The 24018-nt window shown below is 36.3% G+C and overlaps 1 protein-coding gene across 2 annotated transcripts in view; it reads left to right on the top strand.

The window, feature by feature from the left end:
• Positions 1-24018, top strand: part of LEMD3 (LEM domain containing 3) — a 40670-nt gene that overhangs the window by 1980 nt on the left and 14672 nt on the right. For both annotated transcript variants that reach the window (XR_008430963.1, XM_053943001.1), the window contains exons 2-4: positions 12117-12154; positions 14555-14621; positions 22308-22375. Coding sequence is in view for 1 of the 2 variants with exons in the window: in XM_053943001.1 (XP_053798976.1) it covers positions 12117-12154; positions 14555-14621; positions 22308-22375 (173 nt within the window). In the remaining variant the exon portion in view is untranslated. The remainder of the gene's footprint in view (positions 1-12116; positions 12155-14554; positions 14622-22307; positions 22376-24018) is intronic.

The following is a 24018-nucleotide window of genomic DNA, read 5'->3' as shown; positions in this document are numbered from 1 at the left end:
TTGTTTGGTAATAAAGCAGGTTGTTTTCATTCATGTGTGCTGAGGCTTGAAAAGGATCCTAGGTTGAGATGATGTTGCACACTATGACAGACTTTGTGAATACTTGACCTATTGTGTATTGTTTTCTAATAAATGCTTCCTTCTGAATTTAGTTGATAATAATGTTTATACATGAAATGCTGCTGTGCTTTAGTCTGAATTTCAGAGCATTCATTTTCTTTTTTTTTTTTTTTTTATACTCAATTATTTGAGAACTTCTTTAACATGTGGAAGTAACTTCTTGGAATGGATATAAAAACGATCATTTTCTATTAATGAAGAATACAAAAATGGAAACATACCACCTAAGGGTGGTGATTCATGCTAATTCAGTTCTTGGCTGTTTTGAAATGGACAGTGGAGATTCTAACATCAGAAAGAAAAATCATGCCATTGCTGTCTTGATTTTTCATTGCTCCGGGTAAGAAATTATGCAAAAATCTGGTTTTGGGATTTAAGAGCATTAGAAGGTTCTTGGCAACTTACACTTTTCTTGAAATGATTGAGGATGGTGTGTGGGGTGTATGCAAGTGTGTACATTTTTTTATAGAGTAGAGGATTTATGTACTCATTTGTGGACATGTATACATTCCTTGTAGGGAATGATCTGGCTGTTATCTTGGGATCTGCTTGATGTCCCAGGGCACCAGTGTGGGCTGGCTTTTTTTCTATTTACTTTTGAACTTCATTTATTAGGGTAGTAGAATAATTTTTAATTCTGTTTTGTGCTCTTTGGAGGGGAAGGGGTGAGTAAAACATTTGGTGTTGAGGAAGGACAGTAGTAGCAAGGACTTGGGGACTTGCAGTTGTTTCATTGCAATGGTTCATGTGGCTTTTAAGTATTGTTCAGTCTTGTTTTTTGAGCTGGCTGTTAACATACACAGGTGGGCTCTAATTAGATACAGTATAGTGTGACTGTTGCGACTGCTCATACTCTGTTAGCTTCTGGCCATAACAGTTAAGAGACATGCCTACATTTTCTTATGTATGGATAAGCTGCATTCTTGTACTAGCATGTGTTATATGCTTCTTTTAGTCTTGAAATACGATTTTAACTGGAGAAGATCTCTCAGCCTACTGGGGTAAACTGCCAAATTCAGTGGTTAACTTAAAACTGGCTTGTCATCCTCTTTTATAAAAGCTGAGTGTTTCAGCAATGCAGATAGCAATAGTTCTTAAAGTTCAGAGTGGATTTTTTTTTATTAAAAGAAAATTTGTTTTTGAATGTGTGAACGTTTCTATTGAGCATGTAGGATGACTGTGTTGAGTATATTGCTCTTAAAAAGTTAACCCAGCTGGAACTGTTAAACAGGAAAAATTCCGCTCTTCTTAGAGGACCTTGCTTATGTTAGGCTGCCTAGTGAGTGCTCTGGTAGCCCAGTGTTGCTTGGTAGTTCAAATAAACCAGTTCTTGGCCTGTTCGTACTTGCTCTCTTTTCAGCGAAACCCTCGAAAGTGGATTTCCTGAAGAATTGGCCTGGCAATGGCACTGGTATTTCATCTGTGCTACTTCCTCACAGCCCCAGGCTTTGCTGCAACATAACAAATGGGAACAGGGAATAGTGTCCTTTGGCAGAAGTAAACAGCAGGTTTTGTGGCTAGCTCCTTTGATAGGAAGAGGAGCAGGCCACATCTTTTAAGTAATGTGGGAATGAGCAGGGACTTACCTTGCCCATATGTTTAGCACGTGCTTACTAAATTCTTTTCAAATCAGCGTATGGAACGAAAATATAGTGGGTCTGTAGAACAGGCAAGAACAGACAAGACAGGCTAATGAAGACTGATTTTTACTGAAAAGGGAGAGAACCCTGTCTTCTGTTATATGCTTCCTAAGCTTAAACACCATCCAAGTGAATCCTTTGACTCTTATGCTTATATTGGGTGTATTGTCTGTTTTTTTTATAGAAGCAGAAATGATTCATACTTTTTAATTAAAAATAATAGTATATCTCAAAAACAACCTTGTCATTTAGGTGATTAGTTATTGAGATTTTTCCTGTCTTTTAGGTGGTTGTAGGTTAGATTCTGTTGGGTGAGAATGATTTGATTGTGGAAAAAAGTCAGCTATTTTAAACTCCCAACCATGTCATAAAAACTTGTAGGGTTCAACAGAGTTGCAATATATGTATCTTTTTATCATGCTTACTGTGATAAAGCAATAAAGACAGTTATTTGTATATTTGGTGTCTTCTTAATTCTAAATTTGCAGGGAATGATGCACAGTGAGCTTAATGTTGGTTTTCTTAATAGCTAATTGCCTAAAATTAAATGCAATCAAAGTAAGGCAATAGTATGTTTGTGACATTGAAAAATATTAATCACAAAGTACACTCAATATCAACACTTGACTATTTGTCAATCTAGGAACAGAGGAGATGTGTCTAATGAGAAGGAGGCTTAAAACCAGGTGTTGGAGTTGAATTTAGGCCAGGAGTAATAGGAGTAATATAAATGAAAAGGGGTGAGCAGAGAATTTTACAAGAGACTTGTCATTTACACTGTGCATAGTGATCGAATGATTTCTTATTCAGTGCTCTGAAATAGCTATGAAATGCTGTAGTTTTTTCACATGTTGCATAAAATGTTCAAAGACAAATCAGAACTGGGCTAATTCTTCTGTATCTAAGCTATAAATGTCACTTGAAGTAAGGTTTTTATGCATTTTGCTGTCTAAAATATATATGGGGTTTTTCTTAAACCCACTGAAATGAACTGGTCTTCAAGCTCACGTAACAGACCAAACTAATGCTAGTGCACGTTGTGCTTGCTATCTCTGACAGTGCTGCATTTGAAAAAGATCAGTTTGGGCTTGGTGCTGGTAACCTTGTTCATTTTGCCCTGGCTGTAAAGCATGTTTTGTTTGCACCTGCCTTCAAAATACCATGGGATTATGTCAACTTCTTGCCAAGACAGCATAGTATTTTGCCAGGAAAATGGTACACTTTAGTCTACTTCCTAGGTTCAAACCCTGAAGAGGTATGTGTGTGTGTGTGTGTGTATCTCTTCCAACTTCTGTGCTTTTGTGATGTTACTCTGAGCATCTCAAGTGGCTGTTCCTGGAAGTTAATTCTAAAATTATTTTTAATGAAAAGTTGATAACTGTATCATATGGGTTGATGTTGCTTTCAGATCTGGTTCACTTTCTTTCTGAAAGATGCGGGTGCTGGTACAGATGCTGTTGAAGTCTGTAATCTGAAATAGGTTGTATGTAGGTTACTTCTACCATTTCTGCTCCAGTACTTTGTCTGGGAAGCAGTTGATGTGACGAAAGAAAAAAACAAAACAGAACAAAACCACCACAACAAAAAACTAATCTTTAAAGTTTCAGGTAGGTCTTGTTTAAAATGTTATTTTCTGATAAGAAGAGGCTTTTGAAAGTGACATATGTTGCTAGTAATTTTGGTCTTTCTATAATACTTGTTACAAAATAACTGATAGGAGGATAATCTTTATTATATTTACTACAACTTCTGTTTTTGAAATGTTAATTCAGAGAGACTTAGCAATTATATATATTGCAGATGTAAGCTTATGCAAATCACAATTCTAAGAGTTTAAAATCTCTCAGGTGTTAAAACTTCTATGGAATTTTATGCAGGGAATTTAATTGGTAAGAAGTTAGACTTGCTGTATAAAAGACAAGATGATGACTGTTAGGCTCACAGGCCTGCAAGTTACTGTTGAAGTGCTGTGGTATTTCACAGATAACTGTTACAAATTTACGTGCCTTCTAAGATCACCTTCTCAGAAGAGTCTGCATTCTTTACAGTGTTGACTTTAATGGAGGAAAATTAGTTGTGGATGAGAAGTATTTATAGAAGAGGACATAATAAAGGGAGGGAGAAAAATGAAAAGATTTGCAGCGTTTCCGTGTTGTGTGCCTATTCACGTTGCTTGTGCTTTGCAAATACCCTGACTTCTATTTGACAATGTAACAACTTCTATTGAAATATTAGAATATTGCTGTTGTGTGGGAAAGCAAAAAGCAGACTTGTTTCATTTGTTAAGAACCTCAGTCAACTCTACTGTTCAAGTGCAATGCAGATCTTTCTGCTTAGGACAGATGCATAGAGTGATAATGGATGCAGTGGAAATATTTTAAAGAAGAGCTCATGATACACAAGGACTTAAATTTCACATTGTAGGAGCCCTACTTTGCACTGTTTCATAATCTGTAATTATCCCAGTACAGGAGGAGAATCGGGCCTGCAGTCCTTCTATCTCTAGGATGCACTTGTGTTTCCAAAAATCATTTACATTTAAATCCTTTTAAGATCTGTGTTTCATCTGAGAGTAGTAGGTTGCAAACTTTAGCTTGACTGCTTACCCAGCTAAGCTGGCAGAAGTTGTAGAGTTGTACCGAACTGATCCCTGTCAAGTTTCTAGACTTGTGCTTCAGTAACTGTATGAACATTTGAACAGGCCAGAACTGCTGCTTGAGAAAGTTGTTTCACTAAAAAGCTTAGGCAAGTAAATTAAGCAAGTACAGTGGTTTTTTTTGTTGATGAAAGTGCTATTCCAATATTGTGGAGAATCACAGAGTGTTGTAATCATGAGGTATATATTTCTTTCACCTTTATAGTTCTTGTGAGTGTATTCTCTGCTAAAATTAGTTATCTGTTGTGATTTGTGTTAGGTTGAGGGGAATAAGTTTACTGGTCAGTGACTGTGAAATCAAGGTATATTGAAACGAAAAGTTTTTTTTGGGAGAATTCCATGTTTGCTGAGAACTTCATTAGTACTATCTTTGTCTTGTCTGTTCTTGGCTCCTTCTTTTTCACCAGGCAGATACAGATTTGTGGAAGAAGGTGGCAGTGCCTTAGCTGTAATTATAATAAATAAGGACATGGTGTAGCTCAGGTATTGATCAGAAATAGCTTTAGTAGCTTCTTCCCACTAAGTCATTCGGATGCAGAAAAACTTGTTGAAAGGGTCAGTGGTACTGATGGAAAGAAGCATACTGATGTGTGTAGGGATAGACTGAAGAACCATTGCACATCTTAAAAGCTGATCTCATGTAGGTTCCTTCTGTGTTGGAAGGCTTGCTAGAGTTTATAATGTTCATTGTTGAGTCCTACTGTGCTGTACTTCGCACAGTGTTATTTAGTGCTGTTTTTCTGTTCTGCTTGTGTTTACATTCTGCTGTGGAGTGTGAGAGTAGGTGTATGTTAACTGTGAAACAGGCAAATATGGTGCCTGTTGGGCATAGCTTGCTGGAGGAGATGTGCTGTTATGGCTGGCATTTTGCAGAGGTGAATTCTTTTTGCAGAGGAAAAAATCAAATTTTCCTATCTGTAAGCATGAGAAGTACTTACGCTTTTACATCTTCTTATGTAAAAGCAGGTGTGGATAAAAGTGTCTGTAAAGCACTATGGGAAATAGGGAATCTGAGCTGTGTTTAAAGGATATGTTCATATTTGGATACTTTGTCTTTTGCATATAATAATAAATGCATGCTCATTTTGATATAAACTCAGGAAAAAAACTAAAAAGGGAGTGTTGAGAACATCTAAGAAAGCTATACTTCTGTACTGTTTGTACAGTTTAAACTAGCAGTAGAAATACCAACTTTTGAGTACTCCTGAGAGCTCATTCATTCAGAATGGGCAGGTACGTATGCACAGTTTGATTTGATGATTCTAGGTGTATTATGATCAATGCCTGTTAAGTTTTATTTTACCTAAGGCCAAATAGGGTCTGCCTATTCCTTCTGTAAGAGAATGAGTTAGCATGTGGTATCCTTTGTACTGAGCTGCTTACAGAAGCCTTGGGATCAGACTAACTATATGGCCAGCTCCCTTAGGCATGAGATACGTGGTTTGAGGAAAAGAGTTAGGATCTTGTTCTGTAAACTTTTTTTTCATAGTTCAAGCGCTGAGTTTTATGCTACTATGTATTGACCTACATACTACAGAGTTCTCATGTGCCAAAGGTGTGGTACAGTTTTATTGCCCCTAGTGTTTGAGATCTTGGTAAGACTGACTTGTGCTTCCTTTCTGTCTTCTTTTTTTTCCTGTTTCTGTATGGCAGGTGAATTTCTTGCCAAGAAAGGTTTTGGTTTTTCTTGGTTTTTTCCTCCTCTCTAGATCCACCAGGTCAGAAGCGTGCACAGTACTGCTAGAAGATTCATCACCTTAACCCACAAGCTGATTGACGTAACCTTTTAACTAATAGGCATAACCTATATAATTAATAAACAATGATAATAACATGAGTTCAAGTTCAGTCTTAGTTCAAGTAGACTCTTAATATGAGTAAAGGATAATGGTATGTTAGTCCAGTTGTTCCCTTTGGATAATTTTTATTTGAACCAAGTGGATTAATCAAACAAATCATCAAGCAAAAGCAGTTGGTATGGTAGACAGACTGGAAGGCTAGCCAGCTCTTCAGTCTTAGTGCAGTGGAGTAAAAATGGAAGTAACTCAGTATTGCCTGATGTCCAGTCAAGTCTTATGTTGTGTATTACTGCTGAGCTCATCCTGATTTTGAGCCCTTCAAACTTGTACAATATGTGGTGAGCAGTTTTTCTTCTCTTAACTAATATGGATACTTGCTGTAAACTGACTGCTGTTTCCTCAGTGAATGCTCATCTTTGTCATGCCAAGAGACCTGCTAGCAACTACCTCTGTATGTCCTGCATAGAGCACCTATTTTCAGAGTTCTGCTGTTGTGTTCAGGCTTTGTAAATATATTGTTCAGCAGTACTGCTGCTCTTAGTGCAGAAGCATTGATAGACCAATGTGTGCTGAATGATTAAAAGGACAAGAGGCACAACAGAACTGCAGTTTTAAAAATGAAAAATTTCTATGATCTATTATCTTGACTTTGTGCTCGTGATCAAATGTTACCTTTGGATGTTGTAAACTGTTCATACTATTACTAGTACTTTGTAACTGAAGTCAGTTTGGAAGAAGAGATTATAACTGTGTTTTTATTTTGGAAACTCTTCAAGACAGAAATCCTTACTACTTATATGAAATCACAATATATTTTTATCAAAACTGGGCCCCTTGGCAGAGTGACAGTAGATTCAATATTTAATTGCAGCTTCCCATTGATTCTTAAACCTTCTGTGTTTCAATAACACTTGCTTTATTAGTTTGCTTTCCACTTTGAACTTTGGAGTTTGAGGAAAGCAGAACACTTCCTAGTTTAACATAAAACATTTTGTGTTGCTATGCTTTCAAGATGGAGTTTCCCCTTTTTTTTCTAAATTTGTGTTCATTTGTTGAAGTGGTGGGTATTTTTTGACCTTATAAAATGTAAGGAGCTAAAATATTTGGGAGAGATGCATAAGAACGCAGAAGAGCTATTTCAGAAGCCTATTCTGATTCTCTACCCATAGTAAAATGCTGGTATGTGTCTGAAGTCTAATGTTTTCCAACTGCTCATAAGAACAGTCTTAGTGTGGTGGGTTTTTTGTTTCCTATGTATACACACTAGCCTGTAGTGAATACTCTGTGTATGTGATTTTAATCTAAGTTTTACAGTGCATGGCAAGTGCACTTTTGGGCCATTTTCCCTAATAGAACAGAGACAGCTGTTTCTTCTATGTTTTGTAATGAAATGAAAAAGAGCATGTGTGCAAATACTGTTACTAAAAAATATTTCCTTAAATATTCTTAAGAACTGACAGCTTTTACAATTTCTAGGCTTTTTGATCACTAATACGAGTACTAGAATGAAACGACTGTTATTATTCTAGTGAAACTGAATAATCTGATGAGAAGCTTTCCCAAAACACTTGTGTCTCTTCTTAAATATGAATTAAATTTGCATGAGTCGCAGGAGCACCTTTCAACATTCAAGTCTATTCTAACCAGCATTTAAGTAGGCAGGAGTAGATTGGAACCTTTCTAGAAAGGGTGATATAGCCAAACAAAGGAGATGGTTATTTTGCTGTAATTTGTTGGGCTTTTTATTTTTTTGTTTAAGTAGTGAAAGCTCCAAAGGAAAATTCTGGTAGGTCATACCCTTTTACCTAAAATAATGAAGACTCTTGTTTTCAGAGCTGCTAGAAAATGTGTCTGAAGTGTGTATCACAAGTATGATTGTTTTAATTCTTTTGACGGGGGGCTTTGTCTAAAGAAGTGAGCAATATGAAATTGTTGGTTGTGTCGTCAATCGTTACATCACTTACAAACAGAATGAATTAAAATTATATTGGCTGGAAAAACTATCAATAAAAGAGCTTTAAACAGAGCCAGTTGAAAAAGTGACTAGTTGTTCAGCCATTTGTAGAGTTCGCTAATCCTTGTGGCACATTATGCTGCTCTTCAAAATTGACACAGCCAAGGAGTATTCAAACTGTAATGAGGTACTTGTGTAGAAATACAAAAACTATTTCCAAAGCACACAAAGATGATCTGTACAGAAAGAATTACTGTATGATTTGATGTCGTAATATCAAAGCAGAGAGATTTAGCCTACTGGTTCGAAGTGGTTTCTACCTGAATTAGCGAAATACAAAGCTGGAAGGTAATGCAAAACTGCTTGTCTGTTTTGAGCATTGAATAATTGCAGACAGGAAAATAAAGGCAGGATTATTTTATTTAAGAAGTTTGAAATATGGAGTTCTGGAATAACATTTTGTGCAATAACTTGTTTTTTTGGTGTTTTTCTGGCATTTTAAGGTTTAGGAGTTCTGAGAGACAATGTTTTGGAATTGTTCTTGACACATACATGGTATGTCACTGGGTGAAGTCAGACCTTGATCCTAGACTTAGAAAAAGTTACAAATCTGTTAGATGACATTGAAAATTCTTGGGTTGTAAAATTATTGAAAACTTGTTTTCAAGATCATGTTTTCTCATAGCAGTGCTTCTACTATTGTTTCTTACTCTGGTAGCAGTACATTATCCAACTAATGTATTTGTTTTAAGAGGAAAAAAAATCTGATGGAAAGCATTAGGTTATCCTCTTACAGAACACGTCTTTGTAAGACAGATTTTCAAAATTTTACTATTTCTGTTTTGGGGCTAGTCTGCTTGTGGCTTGGTGGATGAGGAGGAGAAAAGTTGCAGGGAGGAGCATTCTTGTTTCTGCAGAAACTGCTAACTTGGAGGTATATGTCGTAGCACACAATCTCTGAATCCTTTGGGTGAATGGTATTTTATGCTTTGTGTCATCACACTGAGAAACGAGCTGCTTACAGTTTAATTTGGGTCATTCTTGTTTCTGCAGCTGAAGCTTTACAGCTCCTTAAAGTTACATTGGAATTTTGCTTTTTCATCAATAAAATCAAATTATCTGTACATTCAGAAATAGATTATGGCATTACAGTGGTTCTATGTGTCACCTTAAAATGTTAGGAGGAGCGTAGAGCTGCAGAAAAGTTCAGAGGTGGCTTTTAGAGCAAGGAGGAAGAGGACTCTCAAATGTCCTCTGAGTGATGAATCAAGTGAAGGCATGAAGGTTATGGAAGGGCTGAATAGTCTTTATTACTCTCACGCCTCTGGTATAAGGATACATGCTTTAACTTTGTAGCATAAGTAGATAGTAAGTTTTTCTTTGAACTCCATTAGAATGTGAACTTGATAGACTATTTTCAAGGCTGGCAATTGTTGCATGGTAGATGTCTCGAACCCATTTTGAGGAGAAGCCTTGGAAGTGTATGTTCAGATAAAAAAATCTTATATTAATAATTAATTCTTAATTTAATGTTTAGTTTTGTAGAATAAGAATTTATGACTCTTACAAATGTAGTTGCATATTCTGAGAACTGTCAAGGAAGCTTTTAAAGCAAGAATACTGAGGTAATATATTGAAATACCTTAGGCATTTTAGAGTAAGTGAGAACTTTGCATCTGTGACTGAAGCATGTGGGAGGATTTAGTAAGAGATTAGGTTCTGGACAAAAGAAAGAAGGGTGTATTCAGAAGAGGAATTACTGAAGAGGTTAAGGAGTGGCCTTATTAACTCAAGTGAATTGAGGTTATGTGGTAAATAAATGCAGATTGATTAACAGTTGTAATTGCATATGCAGCTGATAAATTGCTGCAGTTGCATTTTGCATACTTGCCTCTCAAGGCACCAGTCATGCTAAACCAAATAGCATCATATATAAAATGTACTTCAGTTTTTGGTTAACAATAACAATCACTAACTTCAGAGGGATTTCATGGAAATCCTACAGTGTGAGTTAAAATAAGGAGTTTTAAAGGTTGCTATATATTTGTGATAGGTATTTGAAGAGGTGGTTGGGATTCTTGGTCATTGTAACCACTATCTATTTGTGAAGAAGAGGCAAACATTGACATCTCATCTGGCTTGCTTAACAAATTAAAGCTGTAATTTATGTAAATGTGAAGATGCCCAAATGTGAGATTGATTTTACACTGGGATTGTGATGCTGGAAAAATCTAACCACCACCACAGCCTCCATTTAATCGCTGGACTGCCCTAGCATATCTAGAATTTCAGGTGTCAGTTTTCAGTTTGTGTTTTTGCAGGTATGGATATGTTGCATAGGTGTTTATTTCCTGACTTTCATGGGTGCTAAAGTATGTTAGTCAGGTATACTGAAATCTACACACTCATGTGTCTTATGTTTGTATCCACCTTCCAATCTAAAACCACTACTCAATCAAGATTTCATGTATGCTGAATACGATTGACCCTGGAGTCTGTAATTATCCTTGTCTGAATAACTAACAATCAAACTAAGTGTTTAATCCTATTTTAGGCTGTTTAAATTGAACATTTAGTGTGCTGGGTGTGTTTGGTTGAGTTACTGAATGACATGCATAGAACTTTTTAAAGTTGGTAGCTTGATAATCCAGTAAGCAATGGCTGTGAATTTGGACCTATAGAATGAAATTGTGAAGTGCTGTAGGGCTTGGTTTGCAAGAGTCTTCAACATCTGCTTCTATCAGCTTTAATTAATCTTAAATCTGAATACAGTATTTGGATGTCTGTGAATATCCAGTCCATGTGTTTGGGTGGATTTGGTTTGGTTTGGTTTTTTTTTTCCCCATTTGCTGTATCAAAAGAAGCTGAAGGGCTTATTGGCTAGGTAATATGCTTAATTTTTTTCTGAGCTCAGGCACATGGACAAACTTGTTTGCAAAGTTGCAGAGAGTCAAGCCTTTTTCATTTACAAAGTGTTTTCGTTGTCCTGCTTTTTTATATGTCATTTGTTGGTTGTAACTGCAGGGATGTGAATCTTACCATTGCTACATGTAGGAGCAAAGAAAGGGTAATCGTTTCTACTTCAAACTTCCTTTCAAAACTAAGGTGAAACAGATCAACATTTGTTTGCTGCCAAGAGTGCTACTGAAGTTCATGCAGTTAATAAAAATCTCATTCTTCTACAAATAATTAGGATTTTTCTTAGAAAATGATTTTTTTCTTTCTTATCCATATTCACTTACACATGACTAAGGTTGGGAACCCTGTTTTATAAGTTGGTCCTTAGTTTCTTTTGTATTCTCCATTTCTCCTAAATGAGAAATCTTGCAATGAATTTGATCTAATACATCAACTTTTATATTTCTCTTATATTTCCCATTTATAACTAAATTAACTGATCAGTTTGAGCATGGTTGTGGATCAGAAATCCAGATATTGTCAAGCAATCTATTCTGGGGTGGGCAACTCTTGATGTTTTGTGGATATCTATATGCATGGGAGTGTGTGAGCTCTCATTGTGTCATCTCTTGTTAAAAATATGCTGAGTTGTAGAGCTTTGTTGTATGTCTTAGTGGTGAGTAAAAAAGGGGTTTTCCTTTTTTAAATTGTCCACTGAAATGTAAAACCATCAAATTATTTCAAAGCAATTGAGTTATTAAAGCAAGATTTCAGCAAATTGCAAGCACAGTTTTGTTTGTAAGGAAATAGCTGTGAAATTTGTTGACATACAAAATTCTGGTTTAACCTAAATACTACTATATACTGCATTATCAAATGCAGACTTAGGACAAAGGTTAATAGATGTCTCTGTTATTTGTCTTATTATGGATCTTGTTTTTATCTTAGCTATTACAGTGTTGTCATAAAGCTACAATGTTGGTATATCAGTTTAGTATTTTCAGACCCTAGAGTGAATTAATTTTTTTCTTTTTTTTTTTTTTCAACAGTCAAGGATCCCTTTAGTGAAGAACTCCAAAAAATACAAGTAAGTAAAGCCACTTAACATTGAGATTTTAATCAGTCACATGATTATATAAAAACACTATAGATCCGTTCAGAAAGATGCAGTTTTAGTATAATGCAGGAAATAAATGCACTTCTTGTAACTGTTTCTTTTTTTTTTTTTTTCATCTTGGGCACTATAAATAGGATTACAAGATTTGGCTGTGGCATGCTGGTTGCTTCATATACAGTGAAAACAGTACATAATTAGTGTTGTAAAAAGAAAAGAGTGTTGCAAATTTTGAGACTAAATTTAACAGTTTTTCACTTAGTGGTACCATTTGGCTTTTCAACCTTGAAAGCACAGCTGATAAGAGATGATTGACATGAAACCCAAGGATCCTATTTAGTGTTACAGGGTTAGTGCAAGGGTTGAAGTGGACTTTAAAATTTGTCTCTTTCACTTTATTCCATTCTGTTATTTGTTCCTATATTTACATTTTTGTCTGAAGTATCAGGCTAAAATTTTTGAGATGTCACTGTTGAAGCTATCTGTATTATTCTTAGTGGTGCAGCCTGCATTTAGGTGGTTCTCTCTTCTGACTTGAATTGTAAACATAGTGATCTGAATTTGCTAGGCATATATAAGCAAGTATTGCAAGATAATTGTGGAGGACTTGGGGGGCTTCTGTTTGTTGTTTTTTGTTTGTTTGTTTGGTGGATTGGTGGGTTTTTGTGTCTAGGATTGAACTCTCCAAAAATGAATAATTGTGTATTAAGCAGGTGGCCTTGGCTGGTTTCTTTGATAGAAAATGTTTCTGATTCTCTTGAACAAATTAAACTTCTTGAGGCAGATTCTGGGGATTCTTTCAAAATTACTTTACTAGTGTGGAGAGAATGCATTTTGTTCACTGGACTCAGCCTGAGAACCTGTTCTATATGTTACTTTCTCCTGTTTCTACTGCACTGTTCCATAGTAATCCTACTGCATGCTTGATTGTTTGTTAGCTACAAAGGTTTTACTGTTCAGTTCCTTCTTTTATGCGGTCCAGCTGTTAATTAGAAGAAAAAATGGTCACAGTAATATTTCTCATGTTCATCTCACTGTAGCTATTAGTGAAGTCATGGGTGTACCTACTGGCAAATAAATGGAACTTGAAGTACTGCTGGTAGTGTGTGTGTGTGCTGGAGGACTGATTTTCCTCTTCTGCCATTCAGTGTTTTCTGGCCAGGAAATTAGTTAATAAGTTTGGTTAGTTTCCTGAGGAGTGTCAACTACATCAACTTAATTTCAGTGATGGTTTTGTAGTACCAGAATAGGGAGAGGTGATGCTGGTAATTGTTGATGGTGCTGCTGGGAAATAATTTGTCCATTGTTTGATCAAGGAAAGAAGTGTTTTTCTTTTCTGGTAGCAATTTTCTTACAGGAAAAAAAAATGGACTATTCACATTTTAAAATTATGTCAATAGTGCTAGTGCATCAGGGAAATAAACCAAATGTAGTTAGGTTTTTGGTTTTTTTTTCAAAATTAGTATAATCAGCATATACACAAACTGGAAAATTACTTTTTTGAGTATTTTTTTGAAAGAAGGATCTAATCTTAGCCATTTGATAAAACTTCAACATTTCAGAATAGCCTTTAGCATAAGTAATTGTTTGTGTATGCAATTGCATGGTTTTTTGTCTTTAAGTTTTGAATAATGCCTTCTAATATAAAATGGTCCTGGTTATATTTAAATAAAATTGCTTGATATCTTGATAAGTTTAACTGCCCTGTAAGTAGCAATTATATGACATCTCATATTCATGCTTGTTTTGGGAATTAGGCCTTTTTGTATTATGGTGTATGCAGGAAGTATCAACAAGGTAGTCCACAGCTTCCTGGTGTGCTTTGTTTTGGCTTTTTGTTTGGTGAGGGTGGTTTGTTTGGTTATTTTTTTAAATTAAATTACAGTAGTTTGAAGGTAGGCAACAAAAATCTTCATTTTCTCTCAATTTATGCTGGAATGTGACCAGACTTTAGTGTGGCTTGTATAAAATGTCACGGCACATTTATAAAGAATGAAACTTTTATTTTTACACAGTAGCTATCAAAAAACCACCCCAAACAAAACAGACTTCTTTTGAGTCACTTCAGTAATCTCTCAATAGTATCAAAATACTACTGAGAGTCTGTTGGTTTTAACTGGCAGATCCATCAGAGTCCAAGCTGCAGTCTGGTTTAGCTTCAGTCAAGATCTGAAAATTCAGTGTAGTGTGTATACTTGGATTCAAAATCTATTGCCTGCATCATTGTTGATATGTGAGGCATTACAGCTTTCTACCTATATGTGTACACCCTGGTTTTTTTCCTCATGGTATATGAAGATTTTGGGGATAAATGGAAAGAAGTACATCTGTACTGCTGCTTGTTTTAACAGAAATATGTTTTTTTCATTCTAGGAAGATGAAATAAGTCTCATGATGAAGAGCTTGTATGCACTTCATGATAAATTGGCACAAGTAGCAGGTAACACTTAAAAAATATTGTAACGTTATGGCAACAGCTACAAAAAGTCCGTGCTCAGATAGTGATTTGCAATAACTGGGTCCCTGATAGCCATTTAGAGTTCCATTTTGGGAAACTTGAAATCCTGTTTCTAGTTCACTGACACTGTCTTTTTCCACCAGTGTCACACCTTTTGTTGCAATCTTTTGCTAATCAGATAGGGTCTTGAATATTGTGATCCTGTGTGGTTTTTGACCCAATGCCTTAATACTTTAGTAATCTCATTTTGTTAAAAGGCTTAAATTAAATTCACTATATGTGAAGAAAACTGTGTAGGTTTCTTAAAGGTTGTTAATTCACTGTGGTGAAAACAAAGTATTTTGCAACAGTGATAAAATGGTTACTAATAAAGTGAGCAGTAGTGGTTGAACAAGATTGCCTTGTTAGACAAAATGTCCAACTTAACCATATGAGTTATGTAGTAATGAAAAGTGCTGCATATAGTAATGTGTCAGATTTGGTGTTGAGGGATAGTATTATTGAATATTCAAAGTGAAAAAATCGGGTGGTTTTATCTAGAGTTGTAAGGAACACAGCTTTAAAATGCATGCATAGGAAATGGTGAAGTTAAGGCTGTGATTGTAACTTTGGCATCTGGTGAATGAGAGTTACAGCTGAGTCTGTGTCAAGACTATTAAGTTGTTTTTATCATCCTTGAGTATTTAACCCATAATGTGTTCAGGCGGTCTTACAGGTCTTTGTGCCAACTATTCGTTTGGCATCAGCAAGTTTCACCAAGTAGGCTTTTCCATTATTATCAGGTGGTACAGACATTTTGCAAACATGAAAAAATGTGGAAACAACTCTGTGTCAGATATGAAGCTGACAATGTAATATGCCAAGGCTGTATAGGAAATGAGTGAGAAAATTGAGCAGTTCTGTAATACCTTTTAAATTGCAACAGTAATCTATCTTCTTGCAGAAACATTGTTTCCACACCATTTGCAGCGTCTGCTGTGAATAAAATAGGTGTTTGGACAAACCCCACACGTTTTGGTTTGTTTACATCAGAGAATCCCAGAATGGGTCAAGTTGGAAGGAATCACAGTGGATCATCTGGGCCAGCCTCCTTGCTCCAGCAAATCATCCCAGAGAACATGGCATAGGATTGCATCCAAATGGTTCTTGAACATCTCCAGCAAGGGAGATTCCACATGCTTTCTGGACAATCTGTTCCAGTGCTCAGTCACCCACACAGTAAAGAATTCTTCCTTATGTTCAGGTGGAACTTCCTGTATGTCAGTCTCTGCCTGTTGCCTTTTGTCCTGTTGCTGGGTACCACCAAGAAGAGCCCAGCTCCATCCTCTTGACAAGAGGATTTGTCAAGAGGATGGAGCTTTGTCTCTATCTTTGTCTTCTGACAAAGACCATACTATAGCTGAGCATTCAAGGTGCTTGTTGCTTTTCCTTGCTTAGATCACTGTCATGCTGCTTCCCTCTCTTTTGAAGAGTGTAACAGCTTGCTATTTGTTCTGTGTGTCATCTGGCCCTCTAGGGGCCATACAGTAAGCAATGTACTTACATGAATAAAAAGGTTTGGCACGTAATTTCTACATCCATGAAAGAAAGGGAGTTTTCTTTATTAACTGGGGCTTACTTCAATGCATGTAGACGTATACAAATCTTTACCTGTCTGCCTTATGAGGAAGAATTTGTGTGCTCCAAGACAGCTGCTTGCTTCACCAGGTCTCAAAGATGCATTATTCTCTATTAGTCTATTTCTGGCCAGAAGGATCTTCAAATGCTTCCTTTCGAAAAATGTAACTATCCTTTTTGGTTAGGTGGTACTCCAGACTGGAGCTGTAATGTGAGATTACCTGGTTGCTCAGTTGAGTAGCTTTCATACGTTGTCTGAAGAAGAACCTAATCCATCTTAGACAGAATTTCTCCTCAATGCCAAGTTTCTTAAGATACAAGAGGAAGATGTCTGCCATCCATTTTTGAATATGATATTGCCATAGACCTGGCACAATATCTGGAAGCAGTTTAAAAGGCATAAAACAGAGAAAGCTGCAAGGGAGATGCAGGACTTAAGAGTGTTGATCTTGCGCACAGTGCACTGCTTCAAAGGAGAAGTTAAGGAATATAGATTTACTCCAAGTGGTGCTTTTCAGGTCTCTCTGTCACATACTTGGAAAAGTTTCTCTCATTTCATACTTGGCTATGAATCATTTGTTCATGTTATAACTATCAATATTAAAAAGGCAGGCTGGAAACTTGAAGTAGTCTGTTCTGTTAAGCTTTATTCAACATCTTTACTACCATAAAGATGGTCCCCTCAAAATTTGGTTTCTAGCTCTGTTTAAAAAACAGACTTATTATTTTTACTGATCTAGTTTCTTACCTTGTCAACTTCAAATGGAGAGCAAGTGATGCGGCTTTTATTTTAGAAGATAGAACATGAAGTTTTTTTAAGGAAGAAAATGTCAGAGTAAAGATTGTTAATTTTGAGTTAATATACCATGTTCCAATTGTAGATACCTATTCTGGACTGTGGTGCTCCAATATGTTGTCAAATTATTTCATTATCCAATATAGAAATAGGTTGCCTTTAATGCATCACTGTTCTCAGAATTACTTGGCTGCCAAACCTACAGTGAGTAATTTTTTGCCTTACAGGAAACTCAGAGCTAGATGAGCAGATAGTGCTTCTCCCTTGAGTTGGAGTTTATGTTCCTGTGTTCTTGTCTTGAATGGTTTAGCCATTCTTCAAAACAGCAACTTTTTATAAACAGTATATATTTCAGTACCCAAAACTTTTTGCTAAACTAGAATATCTGCTTTTTTAAAATTAGAGAAACTTCAGCACATGTTAATTACTGGATATCTTGGTCTTTCTTGGAGACTTCAATAGATCACATCCATGTTTGGTCAGACTTGCAAAACAAATCTAACCACTATATTCAAGAAGCAACCAGCTACCCATGAGTATGACCCTTTCTTGTAGTTAAGGGATTTTTTAGGTAACCATTTCTTTTGCCTGGAATTCTTCAGTGAGACAGTCTATTTGATTTAGACAGTTTCCTTTGTTTCACAGGTCCTTGAAGATGCAGGGGTGAATTAGGCTTTCATATGTAACAATTTCATTCCTGATAAATCCATGGCTGGAAGAAAATCCTGGCAAAACACCTAATGTTACTTAATTACTAATTTCAAGTGTCAGCTACTGTATCTGGTGGCTGTTACAGGCTCTCTGTTCTGTCATTCTCCTTAATCTTTAGTTTTCAGGTAATTGATACTGTGCTGTTTCCAACCAGTAATTAAACATCTGTTTAGCAAGTTCTGGTGTTCTGCAGTGTTATTGAGCTGTTGAATTTGCATTTAGGAGATTGGGCATTCTTACTTGCTCTTGGTCTGCTTCTGCTTTTCCTGAGCTCCCCACCTTAGTGTTCTGCTGCAAGTAACCTGAAAACATGAGACCTACTGAACAAATGTCTTGTATACTGCTTGCAGTTTGTATTGGTGGCCATATCACATCAGGCTATAAACTAGAGATCTGTGCTAAATCCATGTCTTCCTTGAAATATTTGATTTCCACTGTATTTTGCTACCAAGTGAGAAAATTATTTACAGTGTAAAGCAAGTGCTTCAAATTTGTGAATATTTCTATTGCCTGTATATGTTGCAGCTCATAAGTTAAATGCCTAAATGAAAGCCAGTTTTAAATATTCTAGCCTGCATGGAAAAGATCTGACTTGGTTTCTGTATTAGAAGCAGTTGAGACATAATAAATAACTCTTTAGAATTGAAACTTTAGTTGCTTTTTGGTAGTATTTCTAGAAGAATTCAACTTAAGTGGCTTGCCCAAATACACTAACATAAGCTAAAGTGTAGTTTTGTGGTCCTTGCTGGGATGTGCTACTTTTTGCCTCCTTTCAAAAGCAAAGGTTATTTGATTGCTCTTGAAATTGGTGATCAGTACCCAAGGAAAGTTTAAGGTCCAAGATTCATGCTTTCTAAAGTAAGCTCACAGCAGACATTATAACAGAGGGACAGTTTTTACAAAGAGCTCAGATGTATCTTGCAGCAGACTTGTGTAAAGTTTTTTTGCCTGTGCTTCAGTTTTATTCTTGAATATAGGGCCTCAAATGGAACAGTGGGAAACATTTTTGGCTCAGACTATGGAAAGTGGGTTTCCAGGCCAAGTGGTTAATGATTGCACCAAAGTTATTCAAAGTAAGCCTTCATTTGCAGAACTATTAGCTAACACAGTGACTGAAATGGCATATAGGAATATCCTGCTGTTGCAGTAAAACAGAAGGTTGTCTGGCTTGTGAAATGCCTAACTTTCTGCAAGCTTTCAAATTCATGAGTTTCTCAGAAGAAAGCTGTTAAATGGATCTCGGCAAAAGATGTGTTGGAACAAGAAACAGTGTCTCCAATAGCTTTTTGTACAAGACTGAAATTCCATAACTCTGATTAGCTTACTTTTTTTGAGAGTAGGAGACAAGATGAAAGTGATTTTTATTCCTCTCCCCCCTGTCCCAGTATTGCTTGAGGGAAATTTGAACTGATGGGCCTTAGACATTGTCAGAGCTCAGGCAGCAAAGGTTTTGTTAACTGTTAAACTTGTTCAGAGGGAATACAGTTTGAAAAAAATTTCAGCACCAGGACTGAGAGGAAACTGTCTGCTGATTTCTGAAGATGAGACCAGAAGCTGTTAAGTCAGTGTGCTGGCTGGGTGCTGCATAAACATAATTCTTGGAAGAAGGCATATAAGGTTAGCATTTAAAACTTCTAAAGTAATTCACTAGTCCCCTACCTAAGGGAGCTTCTGTCCTGTTGTAAAAGGCAATGCTGTGTTCTCAAAAGGTGGAAAATCCAATATGAACCCTGAAACTTCTTTATAAGAATTCATATTTTTCACAATCTGTCTCCTGCTTTTGTGTTTGGTTTGCTTTCTTGTCTGTGTATTAACCTCACCCTTTTTATTCTCTCCCATTTATTTCATAACAGAGCTTTTCTGCTTATCTAGATAATTAAAAAAACCAACCAAAGAAAAGCTTCTTAGCAGAAGGGTCTCATCCCTCTTCTCTCACAAGCTGTTTGGTTCAAAGTATGACTGGCATGCTTTCTCTGTATTAAAAAGATCCCAGAAAGACTTCAGGTCTTAACAAACAAGAGAGTAGGCTTAAATGTAGGTATACCTGTCAGACTTGCTCATATCATACAACTTAATATCAGATCTAAATTGTACATAGGGCTTTTACAGAGGTATGTTTTGGTTTTCTTGTATTTATTCTATCAGTTCTAGATTTAAAATAATATGTTTACACCAGAGACTGTATGAGTATGATGTATAGTTATTCCAAGTCTGCTAATCTTGAAGCATGAAATCACTGATGATTACACATGTAAATTTACAGGCTGTACAGTTTAGGCTGTACAAAACCAAAGTCTGCCTAAATTACATACAAGAAAAGCCCATAGCTCCAATTCAGGTGCTGAGTTCTAAAATTAGAGTGGGTTTTTATGAAAATGGTGTCCATTTTCAGCAGTGATCTGTCTAGTTTTGCTGTTTCAGTAGACTTGTGTGGGAATCCAGGGCATCCCTCTCTGGCTGCCCTGGAAGGTCTGGGACTCTGGCAGGGGGTCAGGAACCCCCCTGTACAGAGCCCTGAGAGACACTCTCTCAGATCTCTATCCATGGAGAAGAGTTTTCAATCTTACAGGATGAATTACAAGCTCTGAGTGTTTGATGTAAGTGGTAATTAGTGTGGCATGGGTGCAAAAGTAGAATTTTAGGATTCTAGATAAGGGGTTCAAAGTGGGCAAGATGGAGGAAAATTGGGCGTGCCTTGTCCTTTTTCTTCTTCTTCATGCCTTCCATGTTTCACTGTGGTGTTGGCATTTTTCTATTGGTTTAGGCTGGGGACACACTATTCAACATGATATTGGCACGTTGTTGTAAATATAGCACACGTAGTTTCTAGTATATGTTTGTAACATCCCACTGAGGGGCAGATCCCTGCATGCTGTCCTGCGAGACAGACCTGCTGCAGGTCAGAGAGAAAATATTTTAGATAAGAAGAAATAAACAACCTTGAAAACCAGCACAGATGAATTACGACTCCTTCTTTGGCAGCGGGGCTGAAAGACACAGACTTTCTACAATCTTGGGGGCATTTAAATATCACAGATCCTGACAGACTTGGGCACTTTGAAAGCCTTAGATGTTGCATGCTAATTTTCAAGTGAAACAACTTGTAAAGTTTTCTGCTCAGCACTCGATTGAAAATACATGCATGCACACAGGCTTAGTTCCAGCAGCACTTCTAGGCCAGTTAGCATATAAGCACTCTTAACATACACTGTTCCTATTTCTCTATATCCCAACACTAAGAGCATCCCAGTTAGGCTAATGTGCTTGCAAGGCCAAATTCTCTAAAATCTGTTGAAGTGTACTGAACAAAACTTCAGCAGTCTGAGAAGGGCTTTGGCTTCATAGAAATGTGTATTTCTTTGGAACTCCAAATGAATGAGGCATGAATATGCTTCTCCATAACTTGCTAGTGTTTCCTAATTTTGCTCACATTGCCTTGAATATTCCTGTTTGTGTAAGGAGCTAATACTTGAAACTGCTTTTTTAAAAGTATATTCCAATATAAGTGAAGGTTTACATTTTACAGAAGCACAAGTATCTTAAATTTTCTTAGCCTTGCTATAGCTTTGGGAATAGTACAACTTGGCATAGATCGAAGAAGGTAAGGCAGCCATAATGCTGAGCCAGTGAAAGACTGGGTTTGTTGTTTCCTATTTTATTATTTTGGCACAGTAAAAGCATAGTTGCAGATGCCAAGATTTAGGGTTTTTTTAAAAGAAATATCAGGGAAAAAAGTGACTTGCCATTGCTGACAGTTCTTCAGAAATGATGGCCTAGTGATAGATGGAAAACTGGTGTTAGATCTTTTACTTTTCTGTATAGCTTTGTGTTGATATGACTGTCTCTACCTCCGCTACTTATTTTTTCGTTACATGAACCATGTACCTTTAGTTTAGCAGAGAAAACCAGGGGGATGATGGCACATTGCTCTGAGGACTGACTATGCATATAAATACCTTATTTCCTTGCTACTTCTGCACACATTCCAAAACCAATAGAAGATGTTAAAAGCGCCCATTTCAAGCTATAGTGGGATTTTGTGCATGTTCAGGAAAGCAATAAGTTACCAGAACAGGCCAATCTAAAATGCAGTAACTTCTTAGTGCCTGAAATACTATGGATATATTTCAAATGGAATTTGGGCTCTATAAAAGATAATACAGGTTTCAGAGTTAAAGGAAAATATCTGGAAGCTGAGTCAGGGTACAGTAACTTTTATGGTAATAGCATTCTGATAGTTCTTCATGCTACCTATTCTGCTTTTGGTGTAAATACCAAAATACACTTTCTGAGCAATACATGAGATCACATTGCTGTGATTTGTACATATTATTAGTTCTGAAAATCATCGGGGTTTTTTAGCTTCTTTTGAAGGGGAAATTTGTGCAGAGATTTTTTCTGTATTTTTAGTGGAACCTATGAGAACTACTGTACTGCTATGGCTGCTTGTGTAAATTTTGTTAACCATAAGCTGGTGTTTAGGTGATTTTATTTTATATAATGCCGTAATAAATAGATCAAAATAAAAGCTTTCCTTTTACCAGGGGAACATGAATGTGGCAGCTCTATTCAAAGAAACCTTTCCGTCCAGGAGGCAGCTGCATATTTAAAAGTAAGCAAATTAGTTATTTTTCATTGTATAGAAGATTTGTATAAGTTACAATTTGTAAGACCTGTTTTCATATCTAGTGTATTGACTAAAATTTGACTTAGTATTGAATATTATTTGGAAAATATCAGAACTGATGACTTTAGCACATGCTACGTATGATTTTTATTTGGGAATGTAATGGGCATTTGGGGAGAGGGAGGGTAAAAACTGACTTAATTGCAATGAAGGTGTAGCTAGTAGTGCTTCAGTGACATGCAGGGCTTTTTTCTCTTTTCAGTAAAACACCAGGAGATTATTTGGATTGATGGAAATAGTTGACCAACATGAAAATACTAAATGTATAATACTCAAATATCTAGAAGCTTCTCCAGAAATCACTGTATTGGTTTTTGAGACTTAGAAGAAAAGGATACTGTTTTCCATTCTTCATGGAGAAAGGTTGATGGGTAGATCTGGGCAAGCAGCCTGATAGGCAGCAGCTGTTTGGAGAGGTTATTCATTAATGCTTTAAAGAGAAATGGTCAAAAAAAGGCCTTTTTGTTAATTTGATCACTGTGCAGTATTATGAAAACCCACTCTCTGTTATTGCCCTGCCTCACTCCCCAAATAAAAGATGACTCTTGCCTTGTCTTGACAGCTGTAGGGTTTATTTTAGCCTATGTCGGTGTACCCTTCAGTGGAAAACTACTTGAAGCTTTTAAGAGGCAGAGAGTGTAAGATTTCTTTGATTGGATGGGGAGGAGTTAAACAGATTTATTTAATGTAGAAATGTGTAGAAATTTTATGTTATGGCAAACATGTACGTAATAGACAAAAAGGGGCAATGATTTAGAGCATCCCAAAGAAGCTGCTAACACTTGGTTTATGGTTTGGCAATAATAATCTGTATCTGTTAAAATCAGTGCATTATGGAAAAAATTATGGTGATGCCCTAGAGCTGATTGTCTTGCCTATCTGTTATGCTGAAAGAATGACATAACTGTTTACTGTTGCCATAACTGTTTTAGCTCTGCTAGGAAGCTCAAGTTTAATATGAAAAATTGTTACTTTGTTGGAAGTCTTATTTAACCATACAGTTGCTTTGCAGAATTTGTATGTTCAGTGATAAAATTTTCAATACTTTAATCTCAAAGGTAAAATAAAACCATTACTGTCTTTTCTTAAGTACTTATGCTTGAATTCTAAGCCAATGTGAGGTTCAGAGGAAAGATGAAAATAAAACTTTTGGGGACTATAATTTCAAATACAACAGTAACTTCCATTTTCGCTTTTTCTGCAAAAGAACATGCAGGATGAGCTATGGAGAAAGCCTTAGCTCAGACAGCAGTGCTTATCTTATTAGAATTGATACCAAATAATTCTTTAAAAAGTCAATGTCTATGTAGTGATGTCAGTTCTACAAATACTGGATTTTTTTTCAAAATATCTGTTAAAATTATATTTACTCAAGCTTCTTAAAAATATGGAGCATGGAACTGCTTTTATAGGAGGCATTTCCAGTGGAGATTGGATCTAGTTGAAGTTTCACTCTCGGAGTAGATTTCCAATGATCGCCGCCTAGTGGCTGAATAGTTTTTTCTTAGCCTAGGTTAGAGTCATGAATAAAGCAGTGAGTATGGCTTGGCTTTTCAAATAGTCCTTAG

Source organism: Vidua chalybeata, chromosome 5 (genome assembly GCF_026979565.1).
Source record: "Vidua chalybeata isolate OUT-0048 chromosome 5, bVidCha1 merged haplotype, whole genome shotgun sequence".
NCBI lineage: Eukaryota > Metazoa > Chordata > Aves > Passeriformes > Viduidae > Vidua > Vidua chalybeata.
The sequence above is the reverse complement of the archived record's forward strand: the minus strand, read 5'-3'. Positions and strand labels throughout refer to the sequence as shown.